Below are 21919 nucleotides of genomic sequence, written 5' to 3'. Positions count from 1 at the left end.
AGATTGTGGTGCATTCCATGAACCATGAACCATCATTCCTATTGTGACTCCCTTAGATAAGATATACCCACCTTGACAGAAAATTCAACTTAAAAAAATATTACAAGCCAAATAATATTCGGAGACCGGTATTTTATTTATTTTGTTTGATATACAGTAGATGAATAAAAAAAACAAAAAACAAAAAATGAAACTTTACCCGGCAAGGTTGTCAAGAAAAAGTGACACACTGTTCTGCAACCGACGCCGTTTGTCATGTTGAAAACTTATGTTGTATATTAGTAAACTTATGAATATAAGTTTTCATGAGTTTAACATGAGTTTAAAAATTTATAAATTAACCAAGGCGGGACTCGAACCCGCAATTTTCGGATGTCAACCTCAACCAACTTTTAGAAGTCCGACGCCTTATCCATTAGGCCACATGGTCTATTAATCTTAAAACGCGTCTCAATCCAATACAAACGTTAAAATTGAAATACAAATCTTTTGTATAGAACTCTACATGCGAGTTTGCAGTGTCGTTTTACTGGTTTTTGCATTAACCACCGGTATTGACCTAGAAATGAAGGTCATAACCATCACCGCTGGTCACTTGGGCCCTTCCTACTTTCCTACGGAAGCGCATCTAGAGCACAGCCACACCTTAACTATATTTAGGAAAGGAAAGTAAAATGAGGAAGACGTACGTGATTCTACTAGTTCCTCTTTCTATAATGCGGAAGACCAAGATTATGTTTAAGGGTTTCCAACCTTGCTGGAAGGCACAGAACGGCGCACCACACCAAAAGGAACGAAACTGTTTCGTATAAAAGCTCCGACATGTTGCAAACCAAATCAGTTCACTCTTCTCCCTCTTCCGCGCTCCAACAATTTTTAAAGCGAATCGACATGAAAACCTCAGTAAGTTTTAATCAACTTAACAATTTATAATCTCATAACTAATAGGGCGGATGGAATTTTTTGTCACGTTTTCCTAAGGTTGTCGTCGTCGTCTTGATGGCCTGTGCCGCCGTCTCTGCCCAGATCCCGGCCGGTTGGAACTACAATCCATTCCTTTGCTACCCATTCACCGCACAACCAGCGCCCGTCCAGGAAACAGCCGAAGTTGCCGCCGCCCGTGCCGCTCACTTGGCAGCCCACACTTCCGCCGGAGGATCCGTCATCAGGGTGGTCGCCGTTCAACCTGTTCCTGATGTTTGGGGACAACCAGCAGGTGCCGTTTTGGACACTCCCGAAGTTTGGGCCGCCAAAGTTGAACATTACCGCGCCCACTCGGCCGCCGCCGCTGCCAACGGAGTCGTTTCGACTCTTGTGCCTCTTCCGGTGGTCAGTTGGGGAGTCCCTCAACCCGTCCAAGACACTCCCGAAGTAGCAGCTGCTCGTGCCGCCCACTTGGCAGCCCACGCCGCCGCCCGCGGTAAAAGATCCGTCCAGCAGCAGGACACACCCGAAGTGATGGCCGCCACCCTCGAGCATTACCGGGCCTACAACGCCGCCGCTGCAGCCAACGGAATCATGGCCTACCTGCCCGCCAGATACGCCAACATGCCATTCGGTATGCCCCAACAGGTCCAGGAGACTCCCGAAGTGGCCGCAGCTCGTCGTGCTCATTTGGCAGCTCACGCTCACGCCGCCGCCCGAGTAGCGAAAGTGGTGGTTCCCGTTCAGCCGCTTCCATCAGCGGTGGTCGTTGATGCTCCCCCTCAACCCGTCCAGGACACCCCTGAAGTTCACGCCGCTAAAATGGCCTTTTTCCGCGCCTTTCACGAAGCTGCCGTTCGATCTGGTTAAACTCAATGCCCGTTGTGCTGTGTAGATATGAAATTGTAAATTAGGTCATTTTCAAATTGTGTTTGTCGAGAGGAGAATAATAAAATTAACTTTTCAAATATACTTCTTATTTTTAATCGTTTAAGCTAAAAAAGGCAGCCTTATCTGCTTAATAATACTCGTCGTTGACACCAGGATTGGTATGTATACAACGAGGAAGATGGACTGCCTCACTATAAATTTTCTTAGCGAGGTCGAACTTCGACCGGCTGCAGCTAACGAATTTTTACTGAAGTTCTTAGAAAAAAACATTGCGAATAATCCTTTTAGATAAAGGCGATTAAAGGAACAAACTAATGGGTGGGCGCAATACCGGTGATTTAATTGATTCAATGTAAACCAAAAGATAAGGCTATATAATTATTATTTTCGCATGATATTCTAAATTGCATTTAATCAAACATTGTTCAAAAGCAATGAATTTTCATGGATTATTTAATTAAGCTAAAAGATGGAAGAGCCTATTGCCACGATGCTATCTCGATCATGCCTTTCCGATCATCACAGCTATCGATCATTGAGTCCGACTTTCTGCTAAGTTCTAATTTTATTTTAAAAAAGAATATGCAAAATGAATTCAATTTTGATATTTCTTTTTGAAATATGATTGTAAAATGTTGAGAATATTAAAAACAATAATTATTTGGAGCTAGTTATTTTATCAAATTGAAATTTTGACGGAAATTGTGGTTACTTTACCCTTGCGCATGAGGCAGACCACTTCCTACATCTATATAAAGGAATGCAGTTGTGCGTATGATTATTCAAATATTCAGCAATTAAAACTATCGAAAAATGAATATTATTCTGACAACTATCAAACTGTTTTTCATCAGAATGATGTCTTTGGTTTTTTTCGCCTTGCCTACTGCATTTGATTACCTTTGGGAGGCATTTTCAAACTACTTTCTTGAGAATTTCGCGGTGTCACCATCACCTATCGTCACTGGATCCGAATTAACACCAGCATCAAACGCCACAACAACCGAGGTGGCCGAACTCGAATTTTGCCCTTGTTGCGAGGAAGAATACATAAATCGAATTCTCTTGAACCAGCTGGAACTTGAAGTACAAAAGGTATCTGAAGAAAACCAAAAGAATCGTCGGAATGCGACTGAGCCAAATTCGGATAGTGATGAGGAATCGAACGTCGAGCCATCAACCCAGACCCAAGACAACAACGAGGTGGAAGCGGAATCTCCTTCCATATCCGAGTCTTCTGAAGTAAAACCATCAACGGATGAGACCCATACCGAGTCAAATAGCATCATTGGGGCTCCTTTAATTCCGGACACTTTTGAAGATCCCCATGACTGTTGCGCTACTTGTTCACCCATGCCAGAAGCAACTGATGCAGACCAAGGAACAAACAACGGCCGCAATACCAAGGAGACAAGCGATTGAACAAACTTGTAATGGCCCTCATTTTCTATGTTTCTCATTTCGTCAGTCGTTAACGACTTATTACTTCTTCTGTCAATTTGATTAAATACACGTCATTTGATACAGCAATTTTACCATATCTTATTTTATTTTTTTCTTTATATTTCGCCAAAATATTTCTGCATCTTCAAATCACGCCTTATTTTAGCTATCCATATGAAGGTAATAAAGATGCGATTCAATTGAGTGTGTACAGTACTTTATTCGAAAAGAAGGGTAATTCGAATTTCGTCATTTCCTTGTGTGAAATACCCGAGCGTCACGTAATTCTATCAATTTTCACTGACGTGAAACAAGTTGCCTTTGTTTTGGATACGGTGAGCCCATCACCCATAATTTTGCAATTCACCGAAGTGCAGTCTTTGAAATGTTCTGTCACGAATCATCACTGTGTTGATTTGTCCGACCCTGCTAAATGCATGGTGGCAGTGCAGGGGAGCAAGGCTGTTCAATCACCAAGAGGCCTTGAGGTAAAATTTAAAAACCGTAATCATGGAAACTTCAGATCCAATCGAAAACAACCTTGGTGAATAGAGCTCCAAGTCGAAAAATCAAATTTGGTTTATTAAAACTAGTTTCACACTCTTACAGAACACTCTTAGGTGATCGTGTTATTTTAGTTTTCCTGCTGCAAAGCGATGAATACAATTTATACGACTAAAACTTGTTGCCGATTAAAAACCCATTATTTATTCACATGGGAGTCCAGCATTTTCGTAAGAGCCCATTCCATATTTTAGCGAAAGAGTAAAGAGAAATAAAAATGGCCGCCTTTGAGGGGGAAAGGTAGGCTTTATTTAAATTTTCGTATTTCGCGCCTTTTCTTTGTTCTCAATGAGAAGGTTGAGTCACCAAAATATTCTTTGATCTTTGTGCCTTTCTCTCCTTTCCATTGGCTGCCTTTCTGGGTTCTAGCGAAGAATTTAATTTAATTCTGAAGGTCTTGGGGGCGACGGGGCGTTAAAGTTTAGTTTGGTTCGAGATGTTGTCAGGAAAGGATGTTAGACTGACTTAGTTAGACTGTAGATTTGCAACGTGTGTAACTGTGTATACTGTTCCAGTTCCCGCCATTGCTGAAGCCCCACAACAGAATGCTAACTCTAAAGATTGTTACGTGAACACTTTGAGGAAGTTTCCAATCTTTCACGATTTGGCTGGAATTGAGGTATACTAATTTGACTCTCGTAAAATTCAAATCCAGTTTAGTTGAATGACGTAAGATTTATCTATTCATGTGACGTTGAAATGTTTCGACTAGCTCAGTATGGCAGTATATGTTCATCAGGAAAAGGGGCTTCAAAAGAATTTGTTTTTTCAGTAATTAGGTGCATGTTGGATGTCGAAAGTGGAGAAAGAGAAACATCTCATTTTGTAATAGATTTCTAGAAACGAGTTATGTATTTGTACTAGACAAGAAAGCGATCTGTGAATAGTTATTCCAAAAGGGCACATTTCTTGAATTTCATTTTACAGTATCGGGTTTCCAACTTGTGTTTGTGGGGCAGTTTGCTTGTAATGTGGGTAAATTTGCATCACTTTAACTGTAATAAATCCCTCCCAGGGAGATGGTGCTCCTTTAATTGACCTCTTTATCCACTATGATCTCCTTTTTTGTTTTAAATGTCTGTCATCGTCCGTAAATCTGAGCCCTATTGTTTCTGTCCATTCGATGGTTGCTCAAATGCTGGACGGGAGAAAACTAGAAGCAAATCAATTTAGGTTCCAACATTTCACCTTTTACTTGTGATGTTTATTTTCAGTGTGTACTGTAAACAAGCCTTGCAAGAACCTGGCAGAAACCTGGTGGCAAAAACTTGATTACTTTATTCAAATTTATTCTCCGGCGTTTTAGAAAAAATTCGAGGATCCACCAAACCAAATGGAGCCTGTGGTTTTGACTTTCAGCAGTCGAGGCGAAGATCAGCTCATCCTGGCGGACGCGTTCAGCCGACGACTTCATTCCGCTCTCCTGAATCCCGTAAACGACTATAGTCACCAGCCAACGACATCGTTCGACAAACCAGGTAGGAACCTCTTTTTTCGCTTAGGCAGGCCACTGTGTTGAATTCTGTTTGTATTCACCCGATTTTATGTTAACTGTAAGTCGAAACGATACTGTCGAAAACAAGAAGCAAATTAGACGAGCTGAAATGAACCGAGTTTGTAGCCGATCGTGAGTGGGCAAAGGGAACTAGATTCAGCTACTGTTTTTCTTAGCTTTTTTGTTGAGCCAGGTGGGTTGAGTGTGTATCCAGTAAGGCCAAGAAATTCAAGATTAGTTTATCCAAACAGCTAGACTATTTTTTCGTGTGTCATTTTTTGTTTTGTTCTAATAGTTTCTCCATTAGAGATGACTGTTGTGGTACTGACCGGATAGTTGAACTCCTGTTCTCCCCTGTTGTGCAGTCATGTCGGGCTTATAGGGACTAACAAGATGGAAGACTCATTTTTACCTTTACCGTTTCTGTGGGCCAACAAACAGACCTGTCGTGAGGAAATAAACCTAGTCCACGCTATTAAATTGTAGTAGAAAAACGTCGTTCCAAACCTTTGAATGGTCTTAGGATTTTCTTCATTTTCGATGGCAACTTTTTTTTTTTTGTTATTTCGTTCCTCAATTCCCCAAATATTTCTTGTCTCGATTATCCCTTTCAGCTCGTTTATGCCGTGTCAGAAAATGAGGAACTAGACTGTAGTTGGCATCATCGGCACGAGTAAAAACATTTTCGCTTTCCAAGGACCCTCAACCGCCCTCCACTACCAAATATTTTGTCGCGTTCGACGACATGTTTCGTAGTTACACCTAGTTTTACTTAGTCCGTATATGAAATTGTCACTTTTTCGAAGCTTTTGAAAGGTCCATTACAAATCTTATCTAATTCTGTGTGTGAAGTCTTGTCTTTTGTTTTGCTATTCCCCGGCTATTCCTAGGAAGTGACATAAAAGTTTGACGAGTAGGGCGGTAAGATCTGACAGTTGGAAGTAGTGCAAGAATAGCGCCCCTATTACAATCCTGCACTAAATGTGTATAGAGTCTTTCCGTATGTCCCAAAGATTTATTCCCGTTAGGCGCTTGTAGACAAGGCAACAATTTTTCACCATGATGTTTTTTGGTGATAATTTACTTTGCGATACATAATCTGTTCCCCCTTTATTTTTTAGATGTTAAGCCACTGGTTAACAGCCAAGTTGGATCGGATACTGACTTATCGCAGGTCAGGTCAATATTACGTCTATTTAAATTTCGAGTCTGCCATTCGCAGTCGTAATCATTTCCCTTGGCAAAAAATCCCCGCGACTTATTCAATTTGACGTCAACCTACCGACTCGATTCGGATTTCTTCGGCAAAATGTTTTACGGCTTCCAGTCTGAACGTTTAGAATCCGCCCAACCGCCAAGTGACGATTTGACTAATTAATACGGCGTCAACATTACCGCCAAGACGAAATTGGCTGCTTGATTTGTCACGAGATTTGTCAGCAATTGCCAGACTATGGTTAATCAAGAGGGGGTATTACGTCCGGGAACTTGGTCGAAACATTCCAGTCGATGTATTTGGGAAGTGTCTGGAGAATCACAAATCGTGTCTGAGAAAGAAAGATGCCAGCATTCAGCCGCTTTATTACGTTAAAAGGGAGTGCGACGAGGAGCGGGATTATTTGTTTTACCTGAGCTTTGAAAATTCTTTTTGTCCGGATTACGTCGAGGAAAAGTTTTACAGGGCTGTCGAAATGGGAACTGTTTCTGTCGTGTTTGGAGGTGTGAATTATTCCTTATTCGCTCCGCCGCATTCATACATCAACGCCCGTGATTTCCAGACGCATAAATTGCTGGCGAAATATTTAGTTAAATTAAGTCAGAATCTCGATCTTTATTCTAAATATTGTGACTGGAGAGGAGAGTTTAATTTGAAACGAGGTTATAGTTGGTGTAAACTTTGCGATATGCTCAACGATCCCGTGGCGGAAAGGAAAAGTAGTCATTGTGAAGTGGTTTTTTGATGAAAAACCTTGTGAAAATTTTCACTGGACTAACAATACAATTAATTAAATTGAATTGTTTGCGCTTGGTTCGGATTTCAGTTGATCATGTTGACTGTGTTTTATCTGTCTTTGATTGACGTACGATTGCACCATACAATTTGCGCATTTTTGGTCGAATGGGAACTTCCGCTATGTTCGCAAAGCTTCAAATTATTGCAGAAGCGTCTGGTCTCGTGTTATCTGTTGCTAAAAACGTGCCAAATCTATTAATTTAACCTCTTTATCTTTGGTTAATGCGATTGCCGATTTTACAATTCGCTATATTGCTACTGATCTTCGATTGCGACTACTTATGTTAATGTAGTTTCGTTAAAACTGTAAATATCTCTTAACCTTTTTATCAATTTCATTTTGTTGAGTTATTCCGATGCGTCTTTAATGTCCACTCACGATAGTGACAGAAATTGGGCCTCGCCTCATCTTGAGATTTCGTTTTCTGAAATCGATTTTTGGTCAATAAAAAGCAATCAGTAACCATGACACTAGTGCTGCGTGTGGGAGTCGTGCGTCGATTTAATTTCCGGTGGGTCGTGAATCATTGAGTGTTTTGGTAGATCCCAACCAATTTTCATTTCACCTTAAGACCCCCATATCGAAATAGTCCGGCGTTTTAGTGCTGTCTAGTTACATGTTCTCATCCATTCTGTGCCCAATGAAACGCCTTTTTAAGTGCAAGTTCGTGATATTTTTGTCCCGTAATGTCTCGCGTAGTACCGACTAGTGCAATACGCATTCAAGTTCGATTATTTGTTTGTCTTGTTCCACTGGATTTCATTTCTACAGCCGTAACTTTTAATTTAAGTGTATTTAGACTAGATGCTCGCATACACGATAACCCTAAATATTTGACAGATGTGAATCTTAACTAATGTCGATTACATTTTTTCAAGTAAATTTTTATTCCGCTATATCCTTTCCGTGAGTTTGCCATTAGAAAATCGAATGACGCACAAGGCAAACTACATGTTTCATAGTATTCTTAGGCTATTCATTTTCATTTTTAAATATTTTTTTTAATTCTCTCTTTAAATTCTTTTCTTAGTCAAGATTTTTCGTCAAGTGTGTTGCATTTAGCAGCCAATTGAATTGAAACCCTTCATTCAAATGTGAACCTCCTTCTCCTTCCGTTGACACGCGCGTACGGAAATTATTTTTTCGACGAGGAAAGCCAAAATTGAAAGGCTCAACCCAACCAATAAAACTAAAAATGCGCCAGTCAAATTATTCAGGGAAAGAGGGGAAAGTTTCGTTTTCTTGCTTCCCATTTTGGGTTTTCCGTTACATTGCGGAGGCATCGGGCGGAACCAGGTATCCCAGTAGTTGACCAGCCCAGCTTCTTGTAGTTCCAGTATCCTTTTTACATCGATGCAGAATTTATGAAAATAAAAATTACTTCAAGTTGTTCTTGCTTACCCTTGGCTTAGAGTTGACGTGTAGGGATTGTTTTTCGGTAGGCCGAACGTTACCATGATGCCGCCGAATGTTTCTGTTGTCATTTGCCAAATGCATTTCCCTGTCTTTATAAAATGTTTTCGAATTTCGTCCTTCAGGTAATTATTTGCCTTATAGTTTAAATGACGAATAGAAAATGCTAACATTCCGTTTTACAAACCAAACATTTTTACCTCAGCGAAGACGTTTCTCAGTCCTGGTTTGACAGATTGAATGCATTCAGACGGCAACGTGCATCGAGAATTTGGCAACGAGTCCAGTCTTTTTCGTAATGTCAAATATAGTCCCGTCTCATTAGCTGTCTGTGTCGGGTTATAATTGAGAAATTATTGTAGGTATGGTTTCAATTTCGGTTATAACATGCCTGTAGAAGGGTATTTGTGTAACCGGATTCTCTGACGTATAAATTAATGTCGTTGCTGTTAATTATGTCGTAGACCGAGTTAATTAGCGGAAAATAGATTGGCGTCACGACGTAAGTGAATAGGATCGACGTATATGCTTGGACGAAAAAGAAGGCGGCTAGAATCCAGACGCCAGCAACTAGTCGATAGGGTAATCTTTTCGATGGACAAGCTCCACCTATTTCAAAAAGTTCTGTGACCTCTCTATAAAAACAAAAATAGCGATATTATAAAAACCTTGTGAAAGTAAATTCCCGAATACGTAGAGATATTGTTTTCCGCTTCTTCCTTTCGTGATTATTTTTTCAGTCGGTTGGTTATCGGTGGTTCTTAATGACGCTTCGAGTGCGGATCGATATTCCAAGTGGCGCTGGATTAAATTTAAAACTGCGATGACGAAAACGATCGATATTCCAAGTCCCAGCCATAGCTGATGAACGATTAATAAATGTTGCTGAGTACGAAAAAATAGAAACCAATTTAATGCGTCACACCTGCCAGTGAAACGGTTTGATGATGGCGGTGATGTTGGCCGTTTCATCCGGTACGGGAATGAGGAAAGCGGACGAGTCGTAAGCCCAGGGAAGTGTCAAATCGACGACTTTATTCCGCTGGAATGTTGGTACCAGATCGTGGACCAGCAAATCGCATCGCTGTGATAGATCACATAATTCTTAATAAAATTCTTTTTTAAAATTAACCCCGCTTAACTTGATCCAGCAAATAATTAAAAAGTCCTTTTCCGTTTTCTAATGGCCCCAGCGTGTAGTCCGTCACTCGGACCATCTCGTACCTAGTCGGAGTATGAAAAATATTTGAAGTTGATCAAATGAATTTCTTTGAATTAGTTACGTGAAATTAAAACGTTTCGACATGCATTCCAATAGCACTGCTCCTTTGAGTGGTCCAATTAGTCCTTTGGGGTTTCCGCTCCAGAGTGTCTGCATCAAAAAATATTTTTTGTTATATCTATTGAATGTTGTGGAAAAACTGATGAATGATTTTTTTTTTCTTTAACCCAGATGACGCGGAGGTGTTGGCCGTTGAGCGGATTGGGCGTCGATGAGAAACCGTGAATGTAAATAGCGAACCAGGTGTACAGCAGTAAGAAAGGTAAATAGGACATTGCGAGTCGTATAGTAGAGATTGATCTTTGTCGTAGGATCTCTGAAGTGCAACTACCTGAGAACGTTGAAAATGCAAATCTATTAATCGAGTGTTATCCTAATATGTGAACAATGTCAACTGTTTGTTGTGGAAACGGGAAGGCCACTGTATGTATAAACTCTAAAAGGCGCACGTTAGGATGGCCTTTCTGTCACGTGGAGATAATGCAAATGTCGTTAAAGTGAAGTTGAAATTGCGACACAGTTGATCGAATTTTCTGCATATAGAGTGCCTTGGTTGGTAGCAAGACAATAGTATCACAGCGTGTGTAATTCAATGTACGTAATTATTCACAGACTTCAATCAGGATATTTTTTGGAGACGCGATGACGTCAATGATTTTACATGTATGTTCTAATGAACTGTAAAATCATTTAAGACTTGTTCATTGGCTGTATCGATCTATTCTTTTATAACTGTATTTATTTAAATTTTGAGTCTGCCATTCGCAGTCAAAGATCTTTCCATTGGAAAATGATTCCCCGTGACTTCTTTAATTTGACAAGTACTTACCGACTTTACTCGGATCTTTTCGGCAAAAATTAGTTAAATTCAGCCAGAATCTCGAACTTTATTCTAAATATTTGAACTGGAGAGAAGAGTTTAATTTGAAACGAGGTTGTGATTGGTGTTAACTTTGCGAAATGCTTAACAACCAACGGAGGAAAGAAAGTTGCACAGTCATTGAGGAATGATTTTTTGAAAATATCCTTGTGAAAAATTTTGACTGGACCATCAATACCATAAATTAACTTGTCAGCCTGCGTTTTGTTTCTATAGTTGTTGTTCTAGTTGTCCCTTTGTGAAAGCGTTCCGATTAATTTGGTTGATTTTACAATTCGCTTTCATTGCTATATTGTTATTTATATTGTATTGCGACCTCTAAATGTAGTTAATTTTGTTTTTGTTGAATTATCCCTATTTTCACCTTTTTTTTTTACGTCTCATCCATCCACAAGGCTGTCAAGTGTAGATATGATGACGCCGACATAAAGGAAAAAAGAGTTGTTGTCAACAACTTCAGCAGTGACTGGGACGTTGCTAGTGTTACACGCAAATCAATTTTCCCCCTCAATATCCTCACATCCAACTATGACGTTGTTTCTGCTGTTCAGTGACACGTTCAATTCCATCCCCGAATTTGAACAAATTTCCCCACCATTTGAACAATACCACCCCCTATAGAGAGATTTCCGCTGCTCGTGTCGTTCAACGGAAAAAAACATTGTCTGCATTGATTGTTGGCATTCGTTAATGGCGTCTGGCTACATTTTTTTATAATATTGTCAAAAGTTCAGAGAGTGCCAACAGTTTCTACGTATAATAAGACGGAAATGCATAGCCTACTTCTTTGTTTAGATACTTTTCTTTTCAGCCGCGACTGTCAATTAATTCTTTGTTGTAATTTCCTAGGGGACGAGGTTTATTAACATGATGTGAGGACACCTGTCACAAATGCAAAGTAGGTGATTTTACATGAAATCATAACAGATTAGTTACCTGTGTCTTGTTGCAAGTTTTACTTTGAAGGATGCCAATCTGCCACGTCGCTCAGGAAATTTTTATCTTTTTTCGTCGATAAAATGTTTATTTTTGCATTTACTACGGGGTTTCCCATCATATATTGCAAATGCTAAAATCTCTGATTCCACATTGCGTTGGAACAGTAGTCGATGAGGCCAATCTGAAACAGTTCCAAATATTCTTTTTCGATTGAAACAAATGCAATGCATTTTCCCGTCTTTTTATTGAATTCTCGTTAGAAATATTTTACAACAAAATCATTGCGAAAGTGGGTGTCATTAAACTGATGGTTTCTGAACGAGAACTTCGCGTATCTTGAAATGGCAATTGAAGTCGGGAAAAACAATGTGTCAATTTCAGCCTAATTGACGTTTGGCATCGACTTGCTTCTTGCTCCACTCTTGCCCCGCATTTGCCGACTATAACTGAATAACTTAGTACCGTGTCATTTGTAACGTGATAGTAAAATTGTCGATAATCAAAGCGGTAGACTGATTCAAGCTTAAACTTTCATATTACAGTCGTTTAATTGAAGGCCAATTTTTTTAATGACGTTAGAGTCCACGTGAAACATTTTTCCCACTATAGATTTCATACCTAATGACTCAAAATGGCTGCCTTGTAGCGTTTAAGCGGGAACGATACGCTGCTCACCTTGAAATATCGCTTTCCTGATTCTGTGAAAGGAATAAATTGGTACACCGGAATTTGTTTTTGAGGTCATCAGCGGATACAAGAGTGACAATGTATTACGAGACATTTAGATTCGACAGTGTATTAAATAGATTCCGAGATTTCCAGGGGCGAGTGGTCGGAACTATTTCTGGTGTATTGATGTATTTGAAAGCTAAATGATTGGAAACCCTCCATTCAAATATGAACCTCCTTCTAGCGTAGACGCTCGTGTACGGAAATTATTTTTTCGCCGAGTAAAGCCAAAATCGAAAGGCTCAGCCCAACCAATAAAACTAAAAATGCGCCAGTCAAATTATTCAGGGAAAGAGGGGAAAGTTTCGTTTTCTTGCTTCCCATTTGGGGTTCTCCGTTACAGGTATCGGGTGGAACCATAGGTATCCCAGTAGTTGACCAGCCCAGCTTGTTGTAGTTCCAGTATCCTTTTTACGTCGATGCAGAAATTTAAGAACATTGAAATTACTTTAGGTTGTACATGCTTACACTTGGGTTATTGTTTGCGTGTTGGGACTGTTTTTCGGTAGACCCATCGCTACCGTGATGCCGAAGAATTTTTCTTTTGCCATTTGCCCAATGCATTTCCCTGTCTTTATATAATGTTTTCGAATTTCGTCGTTCAGGTAATTAGTTGACTAATACTAATAGTTAAACAATTAATAGAAAATGCGAACATTTCTTTTTACAAACCAAACATTTTACCTCAGCGAAGACGTTTCTCAGTCCTGGTTTGACAGTTGAATGCATTCCGACGGCAATGTGCATCGAGAATTCGGCAAGGAGTCTAATCTTTTTCGTAATGTCGAATAAAGTCCCGTCTCATTAGCTGTCTGTGTCGTGTTGCAATAAGAAATGATTGTAGTTAACCCGTATGATTTCAATCTCGGTTATAACATGTTACATATATTAGAGTATTTATGAGACCGGATTCTCTGACGTAGAGATTAATATCGTTGCTGTTTATTATATCATAGACCGAGTTGATAAGTGGAGGAGAGATTGGCGTCACGACGTAAGTGAAAAGGATCGACGTGTATGCTTGGACGAAAAAGAAAGCGGCCAGGATCCAGACGCCAGCAACTAGTCGATAGGGTAATCTTTTCGATGGACAAGGTCCACCTATTTAATAAAAGACCTGTGAGCCCTCTATAAAAAGAATAATTGTGATTTTATAAATACCTTGTGAGAGTAAGTTCCCGAATACGTAGAGAAATTGTTTTCCACTTCCTCCTTTCGTGATTATTTTTTCAGTCGGTTGATTATCGTTGGTTCTAATTTTAGTTTCGAGTGACGATCGATATTCCAAGTAGTGCTGGATTGAATTTAAAATTGCAATAACGCAAACGATCGATATTCCAAGTCCCAGCCAAATCTAATAACGAATAGTTGCTGAATATACGAAAAATTAATAGAAACCAATTTTAATGCGACACCTGCCACTGAAACGGTTTGACGACGGCGTTGATGTTGGCCGTTTCAACGGGGATGGGGATGGCGAAAGCGTAATCGTCGTAAGCCCACGGTAGTGTCAAATCGACGACTGCATTCGTCTGGAGTGTCGGATATATATTGTGAACCAGCAACTCGCATCGCTGTGATTAATCAGATAATTCTTAACTTCTATTAAACCGAAATTAAAAGCGACTTAACTTGATCCAGTAGATAATTGAAAAGTCCTCTTCTGTTTTCTAATGGCCCAAGTGTGGAGTCTGTCACTCGGATCATCTCGTACCTGGCCGGCAGGATAAAATATTGTTAAGTAAAAAAAAAGGAGAGAAGTCAATAAATTAGTTGTTTTTTGTTAGGCCCTACGTGAAATTAAAACGTTTCGATATGTATTCCAAGAGCACTGCTCCTTTGAGTGGTCCAATTAGTCCTTTGGGGTTTCCACTCCAAAGTGTCTGCAGCAGAATATTTAATGTTAGATTAATTTAATTTGTTGTTAAAAATGGATGAATATTTGTTTTTCTTTACCCAGATGACGCGGAGGTGTTGGCCGTTGAGCGGATTGGGTGTCGATGAGAAACTGCGAATGAAAATGGCGAACCAGGTGTACAGCATTAAGACAGGTAAATAGGACATGGCGAGTAGGTAGAGATTGATCTTTGTCGCAGGATCTCCGAATTGCACCTGCCTGAGAAACTGCTTGCAAAATGCCAGCTGTCTCAACCGGTCTCAACCGAGTTTTATCCTAATACGTGAACAATATGTCAACTGTTTGTTGTGGAAACGGGAAGGCTGCTCTATAAGCTCTAATTGACACGTGATGGTCTTGGGGTCACGTAGTGGAAGTGCAAATGCCGTGAAATGTGTTGAAACATCTTTTCCTAGGCTCACCGAGGCTCACCTTCCTTACACATTTAAATCCACAGTGGACATCATTCTCACAAATAGTTGTAGGATTCTTAGGAGGAGGTGTGGCATTTCGTCTGGAATTTATCGAACAATGTTGAAGGTGAAATTGCGATTCAATTGATTGAATTTGCTGCGTACAGAGTGCCTAGGTTGGTAGCCACCTAATTTGGCGATTTCAAATCTTTCATGTAGATTAATTTATTATTACGTACTGTACGTCACGTACGTAATAATTCACTGACTCCAAACTGTCAGTTAGTTTTGGACAAGTTTTGGAGGTAAGAAACACGGTTTTCGATGATTTTAGACTCCGTTGTAGGTTTGCACATGCTGTTTATCGATCCATGTAAAACGTATCAACGTGAAAATATTGTTTTTGTTTTATTCACGCTGTAGTCGGGATAGGATATCAGCCTGCATCATCCGACAATTTCATCGTCAAGCAGATCCAGCTGGAAGGCAGTCCACCATTTGCTTGCTGTTCCCGTCCCGATCATTGCTGATGCCTGATGCTGGAAGCCAATTGAAAAATCTACCGGGAATAGACCGAAATTGAGGTAAGCCAACAACTTGATATCTCTTCGCGCGCATCATTAGATCCATACAATCGCTTCTAATAATTTTTGTTTTACTCGGCCATTGATAAGTTCACTAAATCCACATAGATCTCACCCCAATCCCACTACAATCACCACCCCTTGACATAGAAAGTAGTGAAATGGACTTAATGCGAATATGAAGGCTGAAATGAAATGCTGTCTAAGGTCTAATCATGATGTCATTTTGATGCGATCGTGTCATGCTCAAGGGTTATTCATGTTAAATTTAGTTTATATTCTCAATGGGAAACACACTTTACCGAGGGTGAATGTGGGCTCTGCTTCCTCTTTCATTTCAACGCCATAACAATTCTAGTTTTGCTGCGATCTGTAACCCCGTATAGAAACAATTATTTCGCCGAAAATAGTCATAAAAGATAGCGTCAGTCCAATCGACAAGAATATAAATGCACCGGTCAAATTTTTCAGGGAGAGAGGCCAAAGTTTCTTTTTCTTATCTCCACTATGGGGAATATAAAATTCGAAAATATCTCTTCTTTTTATTTTCCTTCCGTAGTGACAGCTATCTTTTTTTTTCGTGGGTTCATCATTTCCTAGACAAAATATGATTTAATTTAAATTTCCATAGTATTGTTGTGGGCCTTAATTGAAAATTGCAAGTTGCACTTTCCCGTCCTTTGAAAACCATTTCTGATTGCATCCCTTAGGTAAACACTTGCCTAGTAAAGTTGATCAATTTAAAAAGTCCTTCCGTGTCTAAATATAACAACACAAGTTTTACCTCAGCGTAAATGTTTCTTGATCTCGGTGTAATCTAATTGATGCATACTGCGATGCGCAACGAGAATTTGGAAAGGAATCGAGTCTTTTTCGTAGTGTCGTATACAGTCCCTTCTCGTTAGTGGTCTGTGTCATTACAAGAAATGTATAGCGAAGTTCCTCTTGTGGATTTAAATTTTAACTTGCTTGAAATAGAATATTTAGAAATCCGCGTATTTCTAAAAATAGTCTATAGACTATTTTATACTATTTTTAGGTTTTGTTATTAACAATTGTTTTTTTATAAAATGCCGAGTTCATGTAAAGCCTCTGTAAATTTTTCGAGAATGTGGCCCAGATATGGAATAGGTCCGAACTCCAATTATTGACCGATGTGCCAAGGGTAGCGTGGCCGAGCGGTCTAAGGCGCTGGTTTAAGGCACCAGTCTCCTCGGAGGCGCGAGTTCGAATCTCGCCGCTGCCAATACGTTTTTTCTTCTTCTATGTGTTAATATATTTCGCATTATGAGTCCCTACAAACCATAAACACACGGTTTTAACAATCTATTTGGACTGTTGCCCAAGAGAAATAACAAATGTGGTTCAACTTCCTTGCAGATTGGTACTGTATCTTGAGCGGGAACTAATTCCAGGGAATGCAGAATCTGATGACTGCAGGTGATTGAGTATGTCGATTTAGGTTTTTGCCAAATTAATTAAAAAGAGAAAAAGGTGTCGATAGGATCAAAGCATTCAATATCGCGCTGATGAATCCAAATGTTATTTACAACTTTTCCCTTTCGATTTTTTTATGGTCATTTCACCCCCTATTAGCACATTTCGAACATACTGTGCTTTTTCTTCTCCCGGTCTTCTCCTTATGTCAAATCGATATCTATTGTTTTTCAAAAAGCCAAGGTGGCATCTAAATCAACTTGTTGCAGTATCTGTTTATGCAAATAGCTTTTAGATAGTAGAATGGTGGTGATCTAAGTAATACAGCACAGCGATCTTTCTCCTGCTGCATGGCCATTTTCTCACGCCAGAGTGGGCCTAAATATTAGGGTCTCAGACATCCTTTTCAAACTGATTTTCGAGCTAACTGTTTCCTTGATTTAAAGAAGGCTTAAAACTGGGCCGCGCAACATCGATCAGATTTTTCGCGGATTTATGTAATTTTTCGTAAAATTACATGGGTTCAGCTATTGCAGTTTCTTTGTCTTTTATTGCCATCTACATTTTGATAACTTAGCAGATACTCTCTCGTCGTGCCGTCCAATTGTCTTCTCCGAGGTCCTCTCCAAATTTGCGGTTTTCAAAACCGAAATTCTTCGCAATTCTGACACATGTTGATTGAAATCTTTTTTTTATCTCTCTTTCAGATGCGTAGGGCATGAACGGCAACACCTTCTTCCTTGTCTGCAGATGCACAACTGTGGGAACACTGGGGACTGACGGAGGAGATGGGCAAGCCTCAACAGAAGTGCATACAAACGTCTACCGCTACCAATGGAATCAAGGTTAGTGCGCAAACCACACCTTGATGACGTCTTCAATAAGCTAATTTTTCTCAAGTTCAACTTCCAGTTATTAGTTGACATAAACCTAGCCTGCCCTTTTTTTTTTAATTTTGCTGTAACTTAAACACATCGTATGATACTTAATATCTACTCGGTGAGATATTGGTGTTGATTGGGGCATCGATTGCAACGATTTTGGCATGCAGTGCAACTCGAATTTTTCCTGCCAGCAAATTTGTATAACCTACTTGTGCAGTAATGAATCGGAAACAAACAATGAAAACGAAAATAGTAATGAACCTTGTTCAAAATGTTTTATTCCCAATCCAAATTTCAAAGAAACATCCACCATTCAGTTCTAAGAATAGCCTTACCTAGTTATACTTCACGGAGGTTGACAAAAAAAGTTAACTGGGTTATTATTGCAAGGGAATAATGGGTAAAAATTGGTCGTCGTTAAAAATCGAAATCAGTTTTCTTGCTTTGATCGGTAAAAAGTTAATGAGGGATGTCTTTCTCGAGTAGGTGGCCAACAAAATTAAAATAGATAATGTGTGCCTAAATCATGAATCGATCCTTCCAGCAGTGCTAGTCTGATGTGGTCGGCACTAGCCAGATCCATAGCGGATTCGAGCGGATTGCAGGGCAAATGAGTTACGCCCTTGAGTTCCGAACCCTTGTCCCACCCTTGTCCAATCCGCCGTTGGACAAGGGCGGAGACGCCAAGTCCGGAGTCGCCCCAGTTGCTCCAGTCGCTCCCACTGTCGCTCTTCCAGCCCCAGTCCAGGACACTCACGAGGTTGCCGCTACCAAGGCGGAATTATCGCCGTTAAATTCGCCGCCGCCAAGGCCGGCCGTGCTTAGCGCCAAGTCTTTGGCTACGGAGCTGCTCCTTTTTCTTACCCCGGCTATGATGCCGTTTCCCCATACGCCTACTCGGTTGCCGCTCCGGCCGTCTACGCCGCCCCTGCCATGCCCGTCCGTTAGGTCACTTTGACCAAGGTTATTCACACCCTTGGCCGCGCAGTCTCTTACCGCGTCGACTAAATTTTTGTGAAATAGCATCTCAAACTTTTTCGTATTCCTTTTCTTATATGGTATCAAAAGCCAATTCACTCTATACAGCGTTAAATAATTCAAGCAATATTTCTGGATCTTGCTTAATAATATAGAGTAACGATCTTTGTTGGTTGTCCTCGGGTTGTCCTCTATTAATGTGTTGACCAAAAAATTTTTGAAGTGTCCGATTTCACATATTCGATGGGGTTGATTAAAATAATTCTTCGATTGATTTCTTAGCTGGATTGTTTTCTCAGTTGGTTCATCCCCTTTTTCTGCCAATGTTTAACGCTGCCAGTTGCAGCCCACCTACCGACACCAACGCTTTTCATGATCGTTGGCATGAAAATGAAAGGTTTGAGCAGCCGAGGTTTGGTCGGGACGAGAAACACGACACTGACATGTAGTGGTTAACTAGTTAGGGCATACACATACGATTTTATAGCCTCATTGTTCAAACCCAACTAAGGACAAACAGCAAAACGTTGTTGCCGTGGTAAATCGTGAATGAGCAAATTGACAATGTCGATCAAATTTTCATTGGAATAATGTAAGGACAAATAAAGCAGGGCGTTCCAGCCGTTGTTGTCACGGCCGTCGATTTCGATATCTATTTCGATCAAGAGTTGGACTATATCGATCAAATTGTCGTTGGATTAATATTGACACAGAAAGAGAAGGGCATTCTCCCCATCGTCGTTCTTGCAGTTGACTTGATGGATGTCATGTCGGCTTAGCAAATCGACAATGTCCAACAGGTCTTCCCTGCTGGACGATTTCTGATCCCGATGTCATAGAAAATATAGAATTGTGAACAGTTTTCGACCGTATAATACGAATCGTTACGTATAGCTTTTTCAGGGTTATGAGTGTTCTCAATATATACTTATATCTTTACGGAAGTTGGCAACCGCGAAACCTAAACAGGTTGCACAGCACCGCCCAGCAGCACGAAACCAACCTGAACAGAATTCTGTCCCCACCACATGTTCCGCTGTAGTGACGACTCTGTTGCTGATTCTTAATCAAAAGGAAACTTTGCTCCATCATACATTTTAGGACTGTTGGAACTATACTAGTAATGCTAGTAATGCTATTACGCGTTTAAATTGACAATTTCACGTCCCTTATGTTATTGACTAATTGACATATATAATTTCGGCTGCTTATTTATGAGGTAATCCTGTCAATCAAAGTGTAAAAACTTGCACAATGAATCCGATGATCCGTTAAATATATAAACAGATAAACAGTCCTTTCACGGATTTATTAACTTGGAATTTTCAAAAATCACAGTTTCTTATTGGTGATTTCATTTCACTAATTTGATTAGTATCAAATAATTTCTGAATATTACTTGACAACTCTTATTCCTCTAAGCGCTTTTAAGTCTACATAAAACCTCTTTGAAATTTAAAATTTACAGAGTAAGACCTGCTATTGCTATTGCTATGCTATTGCTGCTATTGCAATTAATGTATTGCAGCGTTTATAGATCAATTCAAAAGCTGTGTGTTAATGTATTTGAATAAAGTAAAACGTAGATAGTATGACATTTAATAATTTTGAAAAAAACTAATAGTAATTGTGGGATGAAATCCATTTATTTATATTGAGATAAGAAAAGAAATTTTAAACGACTCCAAACTTGCTCAGCTATCCCCATTGGCAACGCACCGCCAGAACTGTGATCGACTCATTTAAGGATAAAATCCCCCGTCAAAGTAAATTGAGCCACTGACATGGAGGTGGCCAGGACCATCCCCCAACAGCGACAGCAACTTCTTTGACGGGTTCATCGACCAAAATCCCTTTGGATTGTCACAATGAGGGAGCATCATCACAAGTTTAGAGTTACACATGACATAGACATTCATTACCAGGCAAAAAAAAAAACAAAAAAAAAACTTCAATTCAATTCCTCGTACACTTTTCGACACTCTCGCAATTTTCCCGATAGGAGAAAATTTCCTTGCCCTATGTCCTGAACTGTAACAAACGGACAAGAGTTCTGGGCTCGTTTCTTCACATTTCGACTGGCTCGAAAGAAAACTGCGACATCAACGGGTAGATCTTCTATTATTTCTTCGGCAGCAGAGTTGCGATTGATGGCGCTTCCTGACGATATCACCACTCTGATCTGGTCTGGCGTATTCTGAGGACTCGAAACTTTGATGTTCACTTTGTACTTTTCTTTTAGCTTGTTTACATTTTGACCTCCCCTACCCAGGATGCGACCAAAATGGATCCCTTGGATGTTTGTCAGTTGGACCGTGTGTCCCAGATGAGTTTTGACAACTTCGTCGCGGATGATGAATAAGCTTTCCGGTGGATTTACATCTATTCGTTCAACAGGCGAAGGAACGACCGAAATAGGAGTAATAAAGTCGGAATCGAAAACCGATGCTTGGTAAGTAGAAAGACGAAGATGTTCAATTTGTAGCCGAAGGTCAGTAATAATTGATTGGCTCTCTTCGAGATCAATTTGTGTAGATTTTAATTCATATGAGATATTTTCATGATCCAGCCGCAGACGTCGGAATCGTTCTTGATCTTGTATACGAAGAGCGTTTTCTTCTTCGGCTTGCTTTACGGCTGTATCGGCACGCTCTGTCTCGCTCTCAAGGTAGCCGGATAGCGCTTCATATTCACTGTTCAGTTGTGATACATACTGAATGACTAACTGTGCTTTCTCTGCAACTGTATTTTCAAGGCTCTGTTTCTCTTCGATAATCCAATCCCGCTCTGTCTCAACTTGGAGAAGTCTGTTCTCTAACCAGAGTTGATTCATCATATGTTCTTTCCGTTCTTCATATCTCCCATCCGTTATTGCTTTGCGGATTGGCCCCCGGGTCACTTTTCTTCTCAATTCCGCTGGATTATTTGAAAGATCGTAGATCAAATAATCTTGAGTAAGTTGTAGACAATCAACGTCCGCTGCGACACCTTTGCTGATCACCAAGGATGACGTGGGTGAATCAGCAACGTCGTGGACGGACAGTTCTACGGAGAGCAGAGGAACAACTGGTTCAGCAGGATGGATGTGGGTGAACTCAGTCATCGCTGTAGTGTTGTCCTCATCAGTGACTTCGGTTTGGGTTCCAACGGG

At 40.2% G+C, this 21919-nt stretch overlaps 1 protein-coding gene, 1 long non-coding RNA gene and 2 other non-coding genes across 6 annotated transcripts; 3 read left to right on the top strand and 1 right to left on the bottom strand.

The window, feature by feature from the left end:
* Positions 1-338: 338 nt before the first annotated feature.
* Trnar-ucu lies at positions 339-430 on the bottom strand. Its single transcript is given in 2 exon segments — positions 339-374; positions 394-430. It is a non-coding gene; the product is annotated as a tRNA-Arg (tRNA).
* A 377-nt stretch (positions 431-807) lies between these two features.
* On the top strand, positions 808-1896 carry LOC124193848 (cuticle protein 18.7-like). Its single transcript, XM_046587826.1, has 2 exons — positions 808-903; positions 982-1896. The coding sequence occupies exons 1-2, from the start codon at positions 823-825 to the stop codon at positions 1792-1794; spliced, it is 894 nt and encodes a 297-aa protein (XP_046443782.1). The 5' UTR covers positions 808-822; the 3' UTR covers positions 1795-1896.
* A 2370-nt stretch (positions 1897-4266) lies between these two features.
* Positions 4267-15918, top strand: LOC124194008. Of its 3 annotated transcripts, XR_006874560.1 has the most exons (6): positions 4267-4441; positions 5129-5300; positions 10199-10289; positions 13532-13649; positions 14536-14626; positions 15309-15918. It is a non-coding gene; the product is annotated as an uncharacterized LOC124194008 (long non-coding RNA). The 3 variants fall into 3 exon arrangements; XR_006874561.1 differs by lacking the exon at positions 13532-13649; XR_006874562.1 differs by lacking the exons at positions 13532-13649; positions 14536-14626; positions 15309-15918 and adding exons at positions 11757-11805; positions 11861-12134.
* A 715-nt stretch (positions 15919-16633) lies between these two features.
* Trnal-aag lies at positions 16634-16715 on the top strand. The gene has a single exon. It is a non-coding gene; the product is annotated as a tRNA-Leu (tRNA).
* Positions 16716-21919: the final 5204 nt, after the last annotated feature.

This window comes from Daphnia pulex, chromosome 5, assembly GCF_021134715.1.
Source record: "Daphnia pulex isolate KAP4 chromosome 5, ASM2113471v1".
Lineage (NCBI taxonomy): Eukaryota > Metazoa > Arthropoda > Branchiopoda > Diplostraca > Daphniidae > Daphnia > Daphnia pulex.
Note: the sequence above shows the minus strand (reverse complement) of the source record. Positions and strands in the feature narration are given on the sequence as shown.